Genomic DNA, 18,163 nt, shown 5'->3' with positions numbered 1-18,163 from the left:
GTATTGATATTGATCCCTGGTGAAACTCATCAAAGCTCCACAGTAGGTAAATATATCAATAAAGTGAAGACATGTAATTATCCAGATCAATATAAGGTGGTGAAAAGTAGCTGGTTAGTGTAGTGGTAAGATCGCCCTTAATGTATAAAACAAACAACAAAACAACATAATCATGTGAAATGAGTCCTTCTAAGGATACCTTTATTTATGATAACTTTGAGTTTAATCTTTTGTACTTTTACATACTGGAAGTTACATTTTGAATGCAGGACTTTTACTTGTAATGGAAATAGTTTTTCACTGTGGTATTGATACTTTTAGTACTTATTCCGCAACATGTTGTGAGCAGATTTTAAGATTTCATTAGTATACAGGATTTGATTAAAAAAAATCAGCTATGATGTCTCCTAAAAAGTATTTTTACCACACTGTCTATACACCAGCACAAACTTTAGTGTCCAGAGGAGGTAAATTACTTAAATTCTAATGTTTACATTTTATATGGAGCTTATTAAAGCTATAAAGATTAAATTGCTAAACAGGGAACTTGAGGCACAAACCACAAAACTGTTGGTTCATTAAAACTTTATTTTTTCTTTAACACAAAAACATACAATGAAACAAAAAATAGCATATAATGAAAAAACCATAAAAGGTAAGGAGGTCCTGTTGAAATTAAAAATGACCTTATGAGAACAAAACCTGGTTCTCTATTTGGTGATTGTGTAAACATACGCACACACCTGAACGTGCTTGTGCTCCTTGACAAAGAGTTTTATATCAATAAAAATAATTGCTAAAAAATAATTTCTCTACTTAACCTAATTAACTGTATCAAATGTACTTTACATGTTCAGCAGCCAACTTCTGGTTATTTGTAAGTCTCATAGTCACAATAATCTAAGTGGACAGTCCACGTGCTCTCTGAAGGTCTCTGACCTTTCAGGGAATCAGGTACCTGAATAAAACCGCTTTCTATGTTTAGTACTGCTGCTTTTCGATTCAGTACTAATAACTGAGTGCACCTCGTAGTGCAGGGTTATAAACAAACTGCACGACGTCTGCCTGCTTTACAAACAGCACTTGGTCTGAGAAAAACACGAATGGTGAACTAGTGGTTCTCTGTAAATAAAATTTCAGTGTGTGCTGGTGCATTTGGGAGACAGTGCTTCAGTGCTTTTATAGTTTTCCACGCTGCCACTGCTGAACGCTAGAGGGGAAGAAAGTAGATGCTGTCAGTATCTGCACTTGTGACCTCAAATGGGGATGCAGTCAAGTGACAGTGGCGTGTAGACTGTAACGGTGCTGGGACAAGAGTCTAAAACGAGGCAGTGCTTCTCTAAAAAGGTCTTTTTGCTTCAGGGCTTTCTGACCCAACAGGAGAACAGCTGAAGAGTAGACACGCTTTATCTGGGAGAGGTTTCTTACCTTTGTACGTCTTTTTCACTGCAGACGTTTTTCCATGTCACACTGTGAAACCTACGTTACTAATGACACCGATGGGGACTCTGATCTATTCCAGTGTCCTGCTGAGCCACAAGTGAGCCAGAGTGCACTAAAGCAGCTAAATGGAGTTCAACCGTCATTACCTGTGTTATTTACACCTGTGATTTGTCTGCAGCCTTTATTACTGTATGTTTGTATTGTGATGTTTCAGTTTCTGATGATGTGAAAAACAGAATGTGAATTAAATAAATACCAAATGATAAGAGTGAAAAGGAAAATGTTCACTAATATTTACAAGATAAAATTAAAAATGCATTTAAATGCACCTACTTACATGTTCAGAATATATTTCACTTTCAGGCCATCTCATTTATTTGAATTCCACAATCGTATATAAATCCCTGCTGAAAATATATAATAATGTGATGAATTCACTTTAGAACAGGTTATAAAACAAATGCAAAAAAAAAACAAAAACATGTAGCTACTGTGAATTACCTGCCTAAATACATGTCCTGACTTTTAAACCTTAAAACAGAGAATACAAATTAATACATTATGCAACCTTTGGCAATCAATTACAGCAGTGAAGCAGAAATCATTGGAAACGATCTAATTCCCTCTCTCACAAACCTTTAAAGCTGCTTTAATGCTGATGTCTTCGGAACATGAGACGATTTGCTGCAGATAATGAATATTTCATAACGCTCATATTTCCATTTAATTCAGCAGAGATGATGCTTCTGTGTGTGATGGTGGAGGAGGCGCCCTGCTCATCAAACGATACACTGCAGATAATTACCTGACACACACACACACACACACACACACACACACACACACACACACGCACGTTGTTCTTTTCTCCACCAGCAGACAGATGTGAGCACGTGGCCTCAGCATCACATGGGTACCAACACCTTGCCCAGCATCCTGTCAGCTCCGTGAGGATGGAGCTCGCTCCTCCACTTTTCGTGCAGGATGTTTTTGTTTGTTTGTTTTTTAATGGAGGGCTGCAGTGTGTTACTCTGAAGACAAAGAAGTTTGCGCTCTCAAGTTTGAATAATCTGGAGATGTGGACTCTATAAGGGAGCAGCCTACCGACCCGGACACGCCGCTACTGCTTCATCAATTAATGAATTAATGAGGTCTCGCTGTTCTTTGGTGATGATGTGCGGCGGGTGGGACAGTCGCAGCCTCCCGTAGGCTCATCTTTGCAAGGATGGGGTGCCATGTCTGGCATCCTCCCGCTCTCTGATACCTGCTCCGTGGCGCAGAGATGGATGGCAGAGGAGGAAACTGGCAGTGCAAGTTGTTGAGGATTTTTTATTGTTCACCACTTTTTATTTGTTCGCATCTAACAAACAGCGCGGCGTGTCTGTGACTTACAGCCGGGCTGTCGGCTCTGCTTTAGGAGGGAACATAAAAGATATTACAGTAATATATTACAGTAATGTGTTACAGTGCAGAGAGGGTGAGGAGACGAGAGGAAGCAGCGGGGCACCGGCGGACGCCACTGCGAGACAACAAAGGATGCGCGCTTGTCACCTCGTATAATTTCATCTCCCCCGTAGGTAAACGACAAACTCAAATATAAATCGGCTTTGACTTGGTTGTTAATAGGATTTAACATCAACCCTCGCGGAGAAGAATAGACTCCAGCGTTTGGCTGAAAACCTTGAGCAGCTCCTGCTGATCTGAAGCACTAAGAGGGCCACGGGGATGCTGAGGAAAACGAGATATAAAGGGAGGCATGAGAGGATGCTGCTGGACCCCTCTGACTTTCATGTTGGTCCCTGACAGCTCGTGCTTCTCAGCCTCCATTGAATCCCGAAAGAAAACGCCTGTGTCCATGAAGGATAATCCTTCCCTATTGGCTGGATGGAGGTGCACATGCTATAACAACAGGATATGCAAAGAGCTGTGGGCTCCTCCAGTAGCCTATCATGTTGTTCCTGTGCTTTTTTTTTTTTTTTTTTTTTTTTTTGACCGAGATCTGTATTTTATTTAAAAGGAAGTGAACTGTCTGCTTTTCATCACATGGTTCGGATGCAATAATAATGAACACCTCTCTAATATGGACCTGCCACTGTTGAGCTAAAGGCTCTTTGGTTTCACAGAGCAGCTGTGCCTGTGCAGGAAAACTGCTGAAGTATGTTTAAGTATCGGCTCCGGTTGTTTTTCAATGAACTCAAAGTGTTGCTACTGATGCGCTCTGGATCAAGTAGAGGGACTGATACAGGCACAGACCCGGACTCACAGACCAGGATGAGAGGGCTCTCTGTGAGAGGCTGTGGTTGGCCCCAGCTGAACTGCTCTCAGCGGGACGACGAGGAGGAATATTATGGCTCAGACCCGCGGCCACGCAGCCTGGCGTTTGAGGATAAAGAAGGAGCCAAATCCCAGGGAGAAGGCCTGGATGCTGCGTCCCTCCCGAGCCTCTCGGAGAGCGGGACGCGGTCACCGCAGTGCCGGATCTGCTTCCAGGGACCGGAGAAGGTAAAGTTCAGCATCAAAGGCATCACTGTGGGGTCTTTTGTAGTCAGCATCCAAATAGGATCCTGGTACCCTACAGACCAAAGCACTGGCTCAGGGTTTTTGGTTTGCGTATGAGCACTTCAGCAGCTCTCCATGAGCTCTCCAACTCAGGGGAGTGTTCAAAAACACGTGTCACCTTTCAAGTTCCCCCCTCCAGTGGGAGGGGGCACACACATTTCAAATGCACCTTTGCAGTTTGAGAGTGATTTGTTGTTGTTTCCGTGAAGCTCTATGACAACAACCTTTGGCACCAGTTTCTCTTCTTCGAACATTTAAAGTATAAACCAGATATTTAGCATTGCACAAATTGGGATAAGTGCACAACACACATATAAAAGGAAATCGGAGGCCAAGTTTTCCTGACATCCCAGTTTTCTGTTAGAAGTCTAGAAAATGAATACACGATAAACAACTGATTGTCGTCCTCACAACTAAACTGATTTGTAAGTCGGGCCAGTACAGAACTAACTGCAAAGTACAATCTAGATTTACTAAGAAAAAAAAAAAAAAGAATGAATCTATCAACAGTGATCTGAAAATAGCAGTGAGCAGATGAAGAGCATCAGTTAAGAATAGGCTGGAGAGAAGCAGCAGGAGCTTTGTATTTACCAGCGCTCCAGCGAAGGCCTCGTGGTAATGGATGCAGCATCTGATGCACAAAATTAGGCCATTTCATAAAAAGAATGAAGTGTTTCAGAAAATGATGTCTCAACATAAAAGCCCACTATTAGAAGTCTCTTATTCATACTGATTGTTATTCACAGGGATTTGAGTAAGTGAGCAAGACAACATGAGTTCAATAACTTACCGAGAGACTCTTGAGTAGAAATGCAGAGATCAAACCTTTGATCGTTGCTTTAGGCTACAGGGAGGTCACACACAGTGCAGCAGTGTTTTCTATTCGCATGCAGGAGAACAGAGAGGCTGGATGCACTCAACGTATTTTTGGTTGTTGTTGTTTAACGTTATCGTCATTCTTGTCCAACATGTGGACATCTGAGAACGTCAGATCTGCTGGATGAAGTCACCGTTGAAGAGACAGACTGTGCTAGAGGTCTCAGAACCACCACCCCCTCCGACCAATTAAAGACTTAACACATCACCTAGAGTCACAACGGAAAACAAAGTGAGATGTGCAAGAGCAATGTCAGTCGGAGGGCCTCTGGGAATCTCATACTGACAACACAAACCTGCGCCAGATGCCCCCTGACTTCTTTGTGGATAGTGACATGAAAGAAGCACACTGTACCCAGATGGACGCTATAGTGAGGCATCTTATTTTCTTACATTTTGTTTTAAGCTTTTAATCTGTCTGCAGCATAGAGGTAGCGCAGCAGTCGTCAGATGACATCTCCACTATACACATCAATAGTGAAATTTTCCCTTTCAAGTCAGCAGACAGCTACAGTATGAATTCACTTTTTCCCCCAAGGCTTAAAAAAAATCCTCATCATAATAACAATGAGGCGCTCTTGTTCTTATTCCACAATTAGCTGTAATTAGTTGAGGTATCAGCTGCCAAAAGCTCTTCAGGATTTCTGTTTTGTGTTGACTCCAGTATTTTCTGCAAGTGTGTCAAGTTGGGATCTGGACTATATCTCTACCTGTTTTTGAGGACCCAATTAAAATGGCAGGCTCAAGAAAAAATGGCAAGGAGTTTATTGTCAAAGATGATAAGTAGACAGATACAGGGGCTAGGCAAAGGGAAGTGGGGAACAAAAACCACGTGGCCGGGCACGAGAGTAACAGAACTAGACACAAATACGTGGTTTGGCATGAGAATACAAAGTAACTACTAAATACAACAACAGTGAAAACATGAAACCCAAATGTGGACAAAGCTGGCAGGAGAAGTTTTCACCTTTTGGGCCACTAAATGTCTCTAGAGACCGTCACGGTGTGACTCCTCTGGAGGCTGGGCTGGACCACACTCCAGTGGGGCGCGTGGCCAACAAGGTGTGGGAACAGGAGGTGGAACTGAGGCAGCATGGGTGTTGTTGACCGACACCGGGAGGTGCTGACCCAGTGTCTCCACACATGAGGCTCGGACATGCTGGGATAGTGGAGGTTTTGGATTTTCCTTTTCTAGACGGCTGAGGCTCTTGGTTGCTGTGTTGCTGAAAGTCTGTGTCACTGGGTAGTGGATGCTCTATGGTGCATGACGGCTGAGAAACTGTGATACTGTGCAGCTAAAGCTAGAGGCAAACCTCACAGTCTGGTTCATGACACAAAGAATGCAGAATAAAATACCCTAAAAAAGGATATTTCTTCGATAAATCTGACAGTAGCATTGCTGGATAGTGATGGATAATTCTGATTTGGGCCATTTATGACAAGTGTTATCTTCATTCTCTCTCTATAATCTTTTCCATATCAAATCTTGTAACAGGAAGATGCAATAACAGCAGCCTTTGTGACTGATTTGATGTCTGGTTCATGCAGCTTGTGTTTGTGTTCTGCAGGGGGAGTTGTTGAGTCCATGTCGCTGTGATGGCTCTGTGCGCTGCACTCACCAATCCTGCCTTATCCGCTGGATCAGTGAGAGAGGCTCCTGGAGCTGTGAGCTCTGCTACTTCAAGTACCAGGTCCTGGCTATCAGTACCAAAAACCCACTGCAGGTAAAGAAAACCATGTGTAGAAAACCATGTGTAGAAAACCATGCTGATTTGTCCAGTCAACATGCACTGATGTCCAACAGAGAACACTTTAGCAAACAATACCATGGGCCGGTGAAGAGTTAGTACACTACTGCAGATGTTCACAAATCTATTCAAACATATTTAAGGGGAAATGAAGGAAAAGAACAAATGTATGAGGTACTGCACATGTCAAAGAGTTGCCTCATGATTTAACAGTTTGTCACATGGACAATAGATTCACAGACAGTGTCACCAAATGATGTCTCTGCTTGTTAACACAGACGTCCAAAAAAAAGAAAAGAAAAAGGAGTAAAACACTTGACTCACCAACTGTAAGTTTTTATTAGTTCAAGAAGCCTGACCACTCTTTGCGTGTGTCTCACTCTGCTCCTAGTGGCAGGCCATCTCTCTGACTGTGATTGAGAAGGTGCAGATCGCAGCCATTATCCTGGGCTCTTTGTTCCTCATCGCCAGTATCTCCTGGTTAGTGTGGTCCTCTCTCAGCCCTTCAGCCAAATGGCAGCGGCAGGACCTTCTCTTTCAGATATGCTATGGCATGTACGGCTTCATGGACATAGTTTGTATAGGTAAGACAGATGCTGTGGTGGCCGTTTTACAGGTCTGGTAAAATGCAAATGAAGATGTTAATGATTAGAAGTTTCTTAAGTAATTTGGTAGTTGAGGAATGTTTCCTTATAATTAAAATAAGGAAAAAGGACACTTTAACCTCAGAAAACATGTTTTTCTTAACCCTTAACCTGTTCCCCAACCTCTACCTGTTGTACACTCTCATACTTTCTCCTATTCAGTAAACAAATTAGTATTTATGTGTAACCCTGTCTCCTGACACCCTTTCTTGTTTTTGTCCAGGTCTTATAATACACGAAGGATCGTCCGTTTACCGGATTTTTAAGCGTTGGCAGGCTGTGAATCAGCAGTGGAAAGTGTTGAATTATGAGAAAGCGAAGGACCTTGGTGACCCTATCAGTTCCAGCAGTAAAGATGCTGGTCGTGTTGAGAGGAACTCTTCTAACACAGTGACAGACAGCGGACAGAGGGCAAGTCGGCATGTCAGGACTATTCTCCACCACCACTGTGGATATACTATTTTGCACATCCTCAGCCAGTTGAGACCCAACAACCTGCACAGTGCCAACCACGAAGTGGTCATGAGGGTGACCACTGTATGAGGCTGGGTTATACACAGACAAATGTGCTCTGATGTCTAAAGGGGAGAGAAATGTGTTGATTGGGATTTAATACAAAAAAATCCTATCCACATAAACACTGCCGTTAATTTCTAGTCTCACTGAACTATTTCTGAAGTTTGGGCAAAGGGAGAACATTGCAGTTTTATGGGAGACTTTAAAGACTGTGAAAACATGGCTCAGAAAAAAAAAACAATTTTGAAAAAGACAAAGCTTTAATACTATAATTTAATAATAATTTCCTAATAACAATTTGATGTTACAAATTAATAATAATTTAATGTTACAAAATGTCACTGTCAACTGTTTTTTGATTTGCTTTCCAAAGATTATAAAATTATTGGATTTAACTTTAACTGTACCAGCGAGTTCAATGGTGAAATGATCCCACTCATGTGAACACATTAATATTGGCCCCAACCCCCTTTATTTATTCCTCATATTCCTGAGGGTCTGCCACAGATCTGGTAGATCTGAGCTGATTTCACTTGAAGCAGCACTCATCAGTTCCACATTACAAAACACTTGACGCAATTGTTTAATATACCTTCAAAGTACAGGTCATGCTTTATAATAAAAGTTTTGTTGATCTCAAGGAAAAACTTTGTTTTATTTTGTGTCATTTTTGAGCTAACTTGGTCTGAATGTGCAGATTGAAAACAAATATGACATGCTTAATTTTCCTTAGTTAGAATCGCACACATCTCACGTTTCCCCATTATCTTCTAACACAAGTAGGGAAATAATGGAGAAGATCTTAATGAAACTTTAACCTATAGTAAGAATCTTTACCTATAACTATAATCTGTCATAGCACCATATCAGTCCATCTGGAATACAATGCTGTAGTTGTTGCAGTTTTGTATTTTATTTTTAGACCTGGGGTTCTCTTATGTATTTACTTTTAAAATGAGTAGTAAGCTCTGTCAAGATGCACGTTACCATAACAAAGGTACTGATCCCAGCTATTGTAATCTGTTGTCAACATATAAAATGTCTGTATATGAAAATTGTTTCAGCGTTGTTACAAGCAAGGTTATTAGGAGGAACTTTTTTTTTTAAGATGCTGACAAAACACATTAACCTGTGAATATTTAAATAATCTCCAGAGGGAACTGCAGCATGTCCCTTCAGGAGGTAATTCTGCATAGTCAGCTGCAGATGCTGATTTTTTCCTTACTTATCAACATGTTCAAATACATTTCTAGTTTTTCCGTTTTCCTACAATAAGTAATAACACCGCGTAGAGGACAGCACTTGGAAACTACTAAACCCATTATGTCCTTCCTGGTAAACAATTAAAGTATTTGATAAAACTAATTTATCGTTATATCGTTCCAACCTGGCAACCTTCAGAAGACGCTTAGTGATGACGCGTAGATAGCTTGGTGATGACGTATAAGCGCTGCGACAGAACTTATGGTAAAATAGAAACAAACGTGACTTACAGGCTGACGGCGGACAGAAGTGGAAACTTGTGTTATAATAATTAAGTGACGGAGTGAATTTTCTATTTGAATCCAACATGAGTTTGTCAATGCCTCAGAAGCGTTACTACAGACAGCGAGCTCATTCAAACCCGATGGCACACCACACGTTTGATTAGTGAGTGATGTCCATGTGTCTGACTTTATCATCTACATTAGACAGTCAACACTTAACTTTCTGTCAATACGTGCTGCATTTACGCATTTGTAAATGTCATGGATGACAAGAAAATAGACAAAAACACTGTTACCCTTAGTGGTAGCTACTAATGGAAAAAGTTTTGGTTTTGATAACCTGGGATTTGACATGTTTCACTGAAATCTCTGATTTCACTGTAATACAGTTTAACTTAGATACCATCTCAGTATTCATCAGCATCTCTTTACAGAAATAATATTCCTCTTGGTATGAATAATCTGCTTATGTTATCACTCAAACTAGTTTCACTGAAAATTAAACACAACAAGTTTGGTTTTCATCCACAGTCCTCTGTGTCCTGAGGAAATGGACTGGTCCACACTTTACCCGGATTTCTTTACTGGCAACCCGTCTGAGAAAGAGACCCCACGAGTTGAGTTTGCAGACATTGGATGTGGATATGGGGGACTTTTAGGTAGCTGGCCATCTACAGTTTGCACAGATAATTATTTCGCTCTTTATTATTTAATTGCCACCTCTATTCATCATCATCATCTTTTCTTCCTCTCAGTGGAGTTATCAACACTTTTTCCTGACAAGCTCATGCTGGGCCTGGAGATCCGCGTGAAAGTGTCTGATTATGTTCGAGATCGTATCCAATCACTACGTGCCTCTGAACCTGGACGTTATCAGAACATCGCCTGTATTCGCAGCAATGCCATGAAGTACCTTCCCAACTTCTTTTGTAAAGGACAGGTAGGTCTGCATCTGTGTATGTCCCCTGATAGGACAGAGATGGAGAGAAGAGTCTTAGTTAGAGTTTGGACAAGGAGACTTACCAGTACTCATGTGTGAGCAGTCCTTCCAGTAATATGTGCTGTTGAGATCTCAAGAATAATTGAACAACTTTGATGAGAGGTCCATCAACCTTATCAGCAATGAGCTCTGCACTAAATAAATGCTAAAGAGTTTGAGTTATTAGAATAACAATACAATAAAAGTCATCAGCCATTTCATGCATTAGTAATCACAATAGCACTGCAGGGCATCCTTGCTGATTTTATTTATTACTTTATTTGCAGTTAAGAATATGTGGATGTTTTGTTTTGTCCTCGCTGTTAGAAACATTTGACATTTTCATCAAATGCGCTGCACCGGCAAACATATTTCTACATCACAAAAATGTTGTCATGGCCCTTTTTGGAAAAAGATGATGGTCAACAGATGAGAAATCATTGGCAAGCACATTTGACTCTTTTATGGAAATCCATTTCAGAAGCTGTAAAATGTGATGGCTGTTCATAGAAAGCAACTATGTCTGCATGTCTAGATACTACATGAATTAAAGTTTTAAAGATTTAGTGCAACACAACTTTATGTATCCTCTATATTAAAGCTTATATAGAATTTCTTTTTTGGCTTGTCCAACGCGGACAAAAATTACCTGGCACTGCCAAGGTAATAATGTTTCTGCCTAAAGCTAATTACCTTCCTCATGTTTAACATATGGACTGAATCAGTTTATATAGATTGCATAATAAAACCTGGATTTCACAACAGTAGAGTCATTGACTGACATAGAAACTGAGTATGGAGCAGTGCAAGATTCAGTTTATCAGTTCCAATTAGCTGCATTAATCTACGACTTGTAGAAACTCACATTCGAAAACACAGTGAGCTAACTGTACCAGATACAGTGCATAAAAAAACATCACCTCAAATGCCCTGAGCGAGTATAAACTAAGAATGAACACAGGAGGGTAATTGCTGTAACACTGACACATTTATGGACCTTACATTACATAGGTGTTTCATTTAAACACACCTGCAATTATTTTTTTTAAATTGAAAACAATATGGGTGTTATTTGTACATCTTGGCTAAGCTGAGAATTGAAGTGTTTCAGACTGTCTGTTTAGTTCCGACAGAGATGTTTGCTTTAAATTAGCATTAGGATGTTTTAATTTGAATGCAGTGTTGCTCTCTTGAACTCTTGCTCTCTTAATTTGTTTTGAATTTTAATTCTTAATTTAACAAAGACTGACTTTTTTGCAGTTTCAGCTTTCAGTAGTTGTCCTCATTGCTTACGATTAGAGAAAACTCTTTACTACCCAGCCTTTTTCAAAGTGGGGAAATAAAAGACCAGTGTTTAAAATCCTTATGTTGAAACAGGTTATTCTAAAAATATTACATACACATATTCTTTACTTTTTAGCTTTGTTACACCAAAATAAGACTGTGAAGCCAGTGTTTTTCTTTGATCAGCACTGATTTGGCCCCTGAGGCTGCAGCAATCCCCTGTAATTATCCCCACATCTTTCTATACCCGACTTTATTTATTTACTAACAAAAAAATTACTGGAAAGATTTTTAATGTGGCATCCAGGCTGATATCAATGGAGCCTGTACTAGTGCACAGATAGAGATATGAGGAACCTTTTGAAAAACAAAATTGATGAGGGAAATTTTTGTTTTTGTTTTGTAACAGCTGGTTGTTCTTAACAACTAACCACAAAATATTAGAGGGCCACCTTTAAAACAGATTTAAAAAGCATAGCAACGTATGAGATATAAATACAAAGTTCAGTTTTGGTCCAGAAACCAGAATTGAACACATTTTGGGCCACAGCGTGCAGAGTTTAAAAGAACATTTTTACCGTTACTTCTTACTTTACTGTTTCTGACCAGTTTGTCCCTCTTTCTTTCAGCTCAGCAAGATGTTTTTCCTCTTTCCCGACCCCCACTTTAAGAAAACCAAGCACAAATGGAGGATCATTAGTTCCACGTTGTTGGCAGAGTATGCCTACACACTGAGAGTTGGGGTATGTACATGCGTAAGAAGTGTGGTAAAGTCCATCAACAAAACTGTAGTTGACAGTGATTTTGACAGTTAGTAAATTATTAAACAAAAATACTGTGAATTCACTGTGAATTTATGGCAACAGTGGCTCAGTTAGAAGAGCAGTTGCCTATGAACCTCAGGGTCGGTGGTTCGACTCCTTATACAAACCATGCTGTTGTAGCGCATGCAGAATGAGACCTAGCAGCATCCTGCAGTAATATCCACTGACTTCCCAAGAAAGGAAAAAAGTTGCCTTGATGCCAGCATATGTCTTAACTCTCAATGTGCCTCCATGTAGATGGTACCTTATTACATATGCAAATCATCCATAATGTGACTTTCATTCAGACTTAGAGAAAAGCATTTGGAAATCATTTATGTATTAATCATGCTTATTTGGAGAGCTGTATGAGAGTCGTTACCAAAAAAAAACCTACAGTAGTTTGGTCTGCAACAGAGATGCTGAGTACAGAGGTAGCACAGCTCATACAACCACAGCAGCCACACTTACTGGTGATATAGCATGTTGGAATAACCAGAGTCATCTTTAAAAAGGCTCCCTTAAAACACCTGGACACTGTAGGCTTTACTGAACAGATCAAAATAAGTTTTCATGGCACAGAGGAATAATTCCTGTTACTGTGTTCCATTGATTGTTTTAGGGGCTTTTTGTCAGATCACATTAATTGACATTAAAAGAATCACTAGGCTCAGGTTTTAGGATCCAGTAGGTTTGTGATATTATCATTTTTTTATATGTCTTCAGGGAAGAATTTTTCTGCCTAGCAAAAAAAGTTTGATTTCTTTCATAGACTTAATAGCACAGAAAAATGATCTCCTCATCATTTAATCACTTGATTGCAGTGTGCAGAAGTCCCTGAATTCACTGAAATAGTTGAGGTCTGCAGTTAATTTACGTCTGTATACACCCTCCCCCCACTATGGGAATAGACCAGGAGCATGGCCAGAGGTTGTGGGGATCAATGGATGAGCTTGTGTCTTAACTTAAACTAGGTTTATCTTTTTTTTTTTTTTCCTTTGTGTGTGCATGCATTTGGGCACACATGTTGTGCTTGAATAGAGTATGTGTGTAAGCTCTACATGCTTTCAGCATTGGCAGATGCTGTCAATAGAGTGCTCATATATAGAGGCGTTCTCATACCAAAATTAAGTCGGTATTTTTAATGACTGTCTTTTAGATCTTATTGTTCCCAGACGTGGACCTGAAACAGTGAACAGGTGCGATTAACATGAAGCAGATAAGGCACAGTTTCTCATCCTGGCTTCTCTGAAATAAAGAGACAAACGTGTCGACGTGCACTGGTGTGGACACCTGTGCCATTTCTGAATTTTCTAAGAACTCCTTGTTCTAATAATGTTATCTCTTCAGCCTCCAAAGTAAACTACAGTGACATGGGTTATTAACCTCTGTGACTGTGTTGTCTGGAGGTTATTTTTATCTTCTGCGCAAGGACCGTTGCTTATCAGAGCCGAGGAAACTCAGGCTGGAATGATAGAAAATGTTCAAGAGAGAGATTAAAATAAATACTTTAAATAAGTATTAAAATTTAAAATCAGTTTGTTTTGTGTTTTGATTGTTAAATTGATCCTTGTTTAGCCACCAGAGAAGCTTTGTTACCTTCCCAGAACTGTGTTAGTGACCTGTCTGTGTTTGTCTGGTCCTTTCAGGGTTTGGTGTACACCAACACAGATGTGGAAGAAGTTCACCTCTGGATGGTGAAGCACTTCACAGAACATCCGCTGTTTACACGCGTCACTGAGGAAGAACTGGTACATTAACGTGGAGCTTTTCATGTTTCATTCCTACCTTGAAATGGTCGCACATCATTCCAAGCCTTGAATTTACGACTGTTGCAGCTGCAATGATCTGCTGCTGTTATGTTGTTTATCTGTAGGTGGTTCATTACAAGAATGTTTCCTTTTGGATACGCTGAATTAATTTATTGTCAATATTTGGCTTAATCTTGATGTAACAGCCAGTGATGGGTGCTTTTGCAGCCGTGTTACCAATAATGTGTTGAATATTTTGGTTCCAGTTATTTTGCCAAGTGCAGGATATCATAGCTGTCAAGTAAATTTTAATTAATAGACAACAAATAGCAAGTACATATAAAGACAACAGGAAAATAAGTTACTTTGCCTGCATTAATAAAACACTAATAATCTGCTGCTGTGTCCCTAACAGTCGTTGTGTTGAATGTTATTTGACAGGTCGGCGATGTCATCATAGATCGTTTGGGAACCTGTACAGAGGAAGGAAAGAAAGTGCAGAGAACCGGTGGGAAAAATTTTCTTGCAGTTTTCCGGAGGATTGAAGAGTCGGTTTAAGACCAAACAGTTTGGACACGCAAGAGACTGGAATTATGGTCTTGTGCAGTCGTCTGTGAACTGCATGGAGGACGACGCTCTGTGGATCTGGACACTACGGCTTGTTCCCCCAGCAGACGATCGGCCATGTTATTTCTGTTTTCTTTTTTTTATTATTGTAATGGGTAATGGACAATTTTACCCCAAGTGTGTTTGAGTTTTATTCTGCATATTTTATGTGTTTCATTCCTCAGCTCATAAAAGAAACAAAATAAATCATATAAAAATCTCTAGTCAGACTACAGCTTTCTAGATTTTTTTTAAAATGTACACTTTACACAGTTTCTTTTTTATGGCGTCCTTCAGTTTTGCCAAGCTTCATAGAGCTGTTTTGGATTTCCTGTGAAGCTATAAATTCTTACAGTAAAACAGTTTTTAAATGGCAAAGCGTGCAGCAACAGGTGAGGTTAAAGTGGGTAAAAGCTCTTTCGTTCAGCATTGAGGTTATCTTAGGCCCTTTCTAACAAAACAGAAGTGTCATGTCAGCTAGATAACGGCTGACCATCGAGCTCTTTTTAACTTGACTCCTTGTACTAGATCTGAAGAGCAGTTTTGGTTTTACTGAGCAAATTTATCCAACTTTGTTTGGCCTGAACTGTCTTAGACTGACAATCGTCTACTTTTTGCTTGTTTGCTTTAGGTCACAGTCCTTTTTGAAAATAAACTGGCATGCTGCAGCACATTCGGTAGAAAATTGATGCAGCACAGGGGGTCTTTAATGTCTACATGTCTTTATGTAGATATCAGAGAACTTGTTTGGTCAACAGCGTCTGCAACTATGTTTAAGGAGTAATTTACATTTAATTGACTTATTAAAAACCACAATTTAACTGCAACTGGTTTTGTCTTCTTTATATCATGTGAAATACAATAGTATCATTCTTCTTTATCTATTGGACTATTGTCTGGTGAAAATCTTTTGAAGTTCAGATCAAAGAAACAGTGGTTTGTACTCATTTTGTGATTTTTAGTTATATATTATACTTGGGTAATTTTGTCTGTCTGGAAAGAGGAAAGTGCAGGTTTGGAGTGTTTTTGCTGCTGCAGGCTGTTGTGATTAAGAACAGGAGGGCACATGCCGTAGTGAAAGGCACTGGAAAACTTGGAAAACTGCATATGTGAACATAGGATGCACACACGTACAATACGCTGATAGTAGCAATAGGCATAGCCCCATTTCTGTTGGCAAGTGATGATGAAATAGTGAAGTCAGTCCAGCCATCGGAAAACAGTCACTGATTCACAGGCTGTAATTTATCTTGGGAATCAATATTGGTGATATACTGTTACTGGATAGTAGAAAAGACAGGCCATGTTAAACATTTTTAACATATCATCTGCCAAACTTAACTAAATATTTTTCATATAATTCAGAATTTTCTCCTGGTGCCCCTGGCTGAAAAAAGCCACTAGGCGTGACAGAGAGCTTTAGAAATCCCAGAGAAGTGAACCTTATGTGGAAAACTGCTTTTGTCACAGTCAGGAATGAAGCCAGAGCTCACATCTCATTTCCTCGTGTCTACATAGGCTTGTATAAAAAGTATTCACAGATTTTTTTTAATGGTGTAAATATGTTAATGAGTCCAGTCGATAAGATCCGTGATGTTTTCAGGAAACTTATTAAAGACTTATTTGTGCCAGGTGGCTGTAAAGCCGTTTGTGTCAGCCGCGGTGCATCATGTAGCATTTCTGGAACCATCAGGTCATCAAACAGCAGTTTCATTGAAAGCACCTAATGAATAGCATTTGGCAACACTAGTAAAAGCAATGTGGATGTTGCCTTTGCTTCATTCCCAAAGAATTTGTTGCATCTGGGTGTCAGAATGTGAAGAGGTCGAAGGTTAATCCCCCTCTGAATGTGTTTACTGAGGCAGCTGTCCACTGCTCTTTTTAAAACATAATCTAAATGCCCCCAAACCATTTGACTCTTTAAGTTATTACAAAAAGAATGTGTTAAAACTTTAGTCACTGATTTCATTGACGCCTTTCTTCATCCTGTTCATTGCCACAGATGATTTGACTTCAGACTGCTCTCAGCATACACACTGTTAAAGCAATAGATAACAGTTTGAAGAGTGCGCTTATTTTTGTTTTCTTATCATGAATTAGTTTTATATTACTCATAAAGTAGCACTTCACTTTTTTGCACAGATTAAATGAACAACTTTTATTCTGGTAGGCAGAATATGTTACCAGGTTTCCCCGGCTCTCAGTCTTTGCAGTAGGCTAACACTATGTAGTAGTAACACACTATGTACAAATAGAAATAATTTAGGAGAAGTAAAAATTTTTTTGCATGGTGTCGGATATCTCTTAAAACTCATTTTAAGAGTTTATTTAGTAGAATATTGAACAGTTACTTGAAGGTGTTTCATCCTCCCCAGTTTTGTTTTTCCTTTGAATCTGTCAACCAGACACCAACACGTGCCGACAACAGGACCTCATAGTCTCCATTTCTACCCAAACTCTTCTTTTATTATGAAGAGGGTTTCTGAACGGTCTCCATTAAGGTTATGCCTCTCCGCTCTCTATGTTCATAGTCACATAACACATTTCCTACTTTTTTCTACTATGTGAGTGACACTTTTTATTTTCCTTCCTGATGCTGGTGCTTCGCTGATAGCTCCACATGGGTGTCTGCCCGCCACGTCAAGCTGCCAAAGCCAGACTGAAGTATTGTACTTCCACAGAAAATCCTGACTCAGTCCTTCTTACAGCGCTGACAACCTTGTTGAGATTTTACACAACCACATCAGAGTGACTCTGCAGCCCTGCAGGCCTGAATACAGCATCAGATCCTGCCTCAATTAGGATTCTAGTGTCTGGAATAATGAGAAACCTGTCCTTACCTGTCTGTACCTCATGCCAGAAAGTCGAATGCACAGGTATCTCTTTTATTCTGCCTTCACACTGTGCAGTGCACCCCCCCCCCCCCCCCACATGTTTAGTGAAGGAACTTCTAGGAAAGTTTTCACACCAATACAAAATCAGAAAAGAGCAACATTTCTGTCTCTCTTGGTCTTTGTTTTAATGCACTGAACACGGGCACTTGAATGAAAATGTGATCTGTTCAAACTCACTCAAAGTAAACTTCGCTGTTGATAGACACCAGTAATTATTTTGGGGTGAAGAGCAGCTGTGGGCCTCTCTAACTGTTTACACCTGCTGCTTATGACATCATGACTCCTTCATTATTAAAGTCAGCTTTCCTCAGATGACCAAACTATGACGTATTGCCAAGTGATCATGTCATGTCTAGACTTCTACGTGCTGGATGTATCTTTGGCCACATCACTTACTTTATTCTCTATATAATACCTACTCACTCATATGTTTGACCTTACAAACTTTGTTTCTTTGTTTGTCCATTCATTCAAAACACAAGTCTAGAATAAGGTATATCCACTTGTCTGTGGATATTCAGTGTCCTCAGAGGATCAACCACTGTCATACCTAAACCTTAATTTAATTTAGAT

At 39.9% G+C, this 18,163-nt stretch overlaps 2 protein-coding genes across 2 annotated transcripts; both read left to right on the top strand.

Annotated features, from left to right (window-relative positions):
* Positions 1-3,501: 3,501 nt before the first annotated feature.
* LOC113154716 (E3 ubiquitin-protein ligase MARCH9-like) lies at positions 3,502-8,032 on the top strand. The gene is made up of 4 exons (XM_026349060.1): positions 3,502-3,945; positions 6,447-6,602; positions 7,018-7,210; positions 7,494-8,032. Exons 1-4 carry the CDS (start codon positions 3,601-3,603, stop codon positions 7,811-7,813), a joined length of 1,014 nt encoding a protein of 337 aa, XP_026204845.1. The 5' UTR covers positions 3,502-3,600; the 3' UTR covers positions 7,814-8,032.
* A 1,216-nt stretch (positions 8,033-9,248) lies between these two features.
* Positions 9,249-15,523, top strand: mettl1 (methyltransferase like 1). The gene is made up of 6 exons (XM_026346855.2): positions 9,249-9,436; positions 9,805-9,932; positions 10,029-10,213; positions 12,166-12,279; positions 13,989-14,090; positions 14,532-15,523. The coding sequence occupies exons 1-6, from the start codon at positions 9,357-9,359 to the stop codon at positions 14,646-14,648; spliced, it is 726 nt and encodes a 241-aa protein (XP_026202640.1). The 5' UTR covers positions 9,249-9,356; the 3' UTR covers positions 14,649-15,523.
* The last annotated feature ends 2,640 nt before the right edge of the window (positions 15,524-18,163 follow it).

Source organism: Anabas testudineus, chromosome 5 (assembly GCF_900324465.2).
Source record: "Anabas testudineus chromosome 5, fAnaTes1.2, whole genome shotgun sequence".
Classification (NCBI taxonomy): domain Eukaryota; kingdom Metazoa; phylum Chordata; class Actinopteri; order Anabantiformes; family Anabantidae; genus Anabas; species Anabas testudineus.
This window is presented reverse-complemented; position numbering and strand designations above follow the sequence as displayed.

Excerpts from the sequence above, each read along its gene's own strand:
- LOC113154716 (XM_026349060.1), top strand. The coding sequence starts at position 3,601 with ATGTTTAAGTATCGGCTCCGGTTGTTTTTCAATGAACTCAAAGTGTTG. Across the intron at positions 3,946-6,446 it reads GCTTCCAGGGACCGGAGAAG|GGGGAGTTGTTGAGTCCATG; the intron begins GTAAAGTTCAGC and ends TGTGTTCTGCAG. Across the intron at positions 7,211-7,493 it reads CATGGACATAGTTTGTATAG|GTCTTATAATACACGAAGGA; the intron begins GTAAGACAGATG and ends GTTTTTGTCCAG.
- mettl1 (XM_026346855.2), top strand. The coding sequence starts at position 9,357 with ATGAGTTTGTCAATGCCTCAGAAGCGTTACTACAGACAGCGAGCTCAT. Across the intron at positions 12,280-13,988 it reads CCTACACACTGAGAGTTGGG|GGTTTGGTGTACACCAACAC; the intron begins GTATGTACATGC and ends TGGTCCTTTCAG. Across the intron at positions 14,091-14,531 it reads GCGTCACTGAGGAAGAACTG|GTCGGCGATGTCATCATAGA; the intron begins GTACATTAACGT and ends GTTATTTGACAG.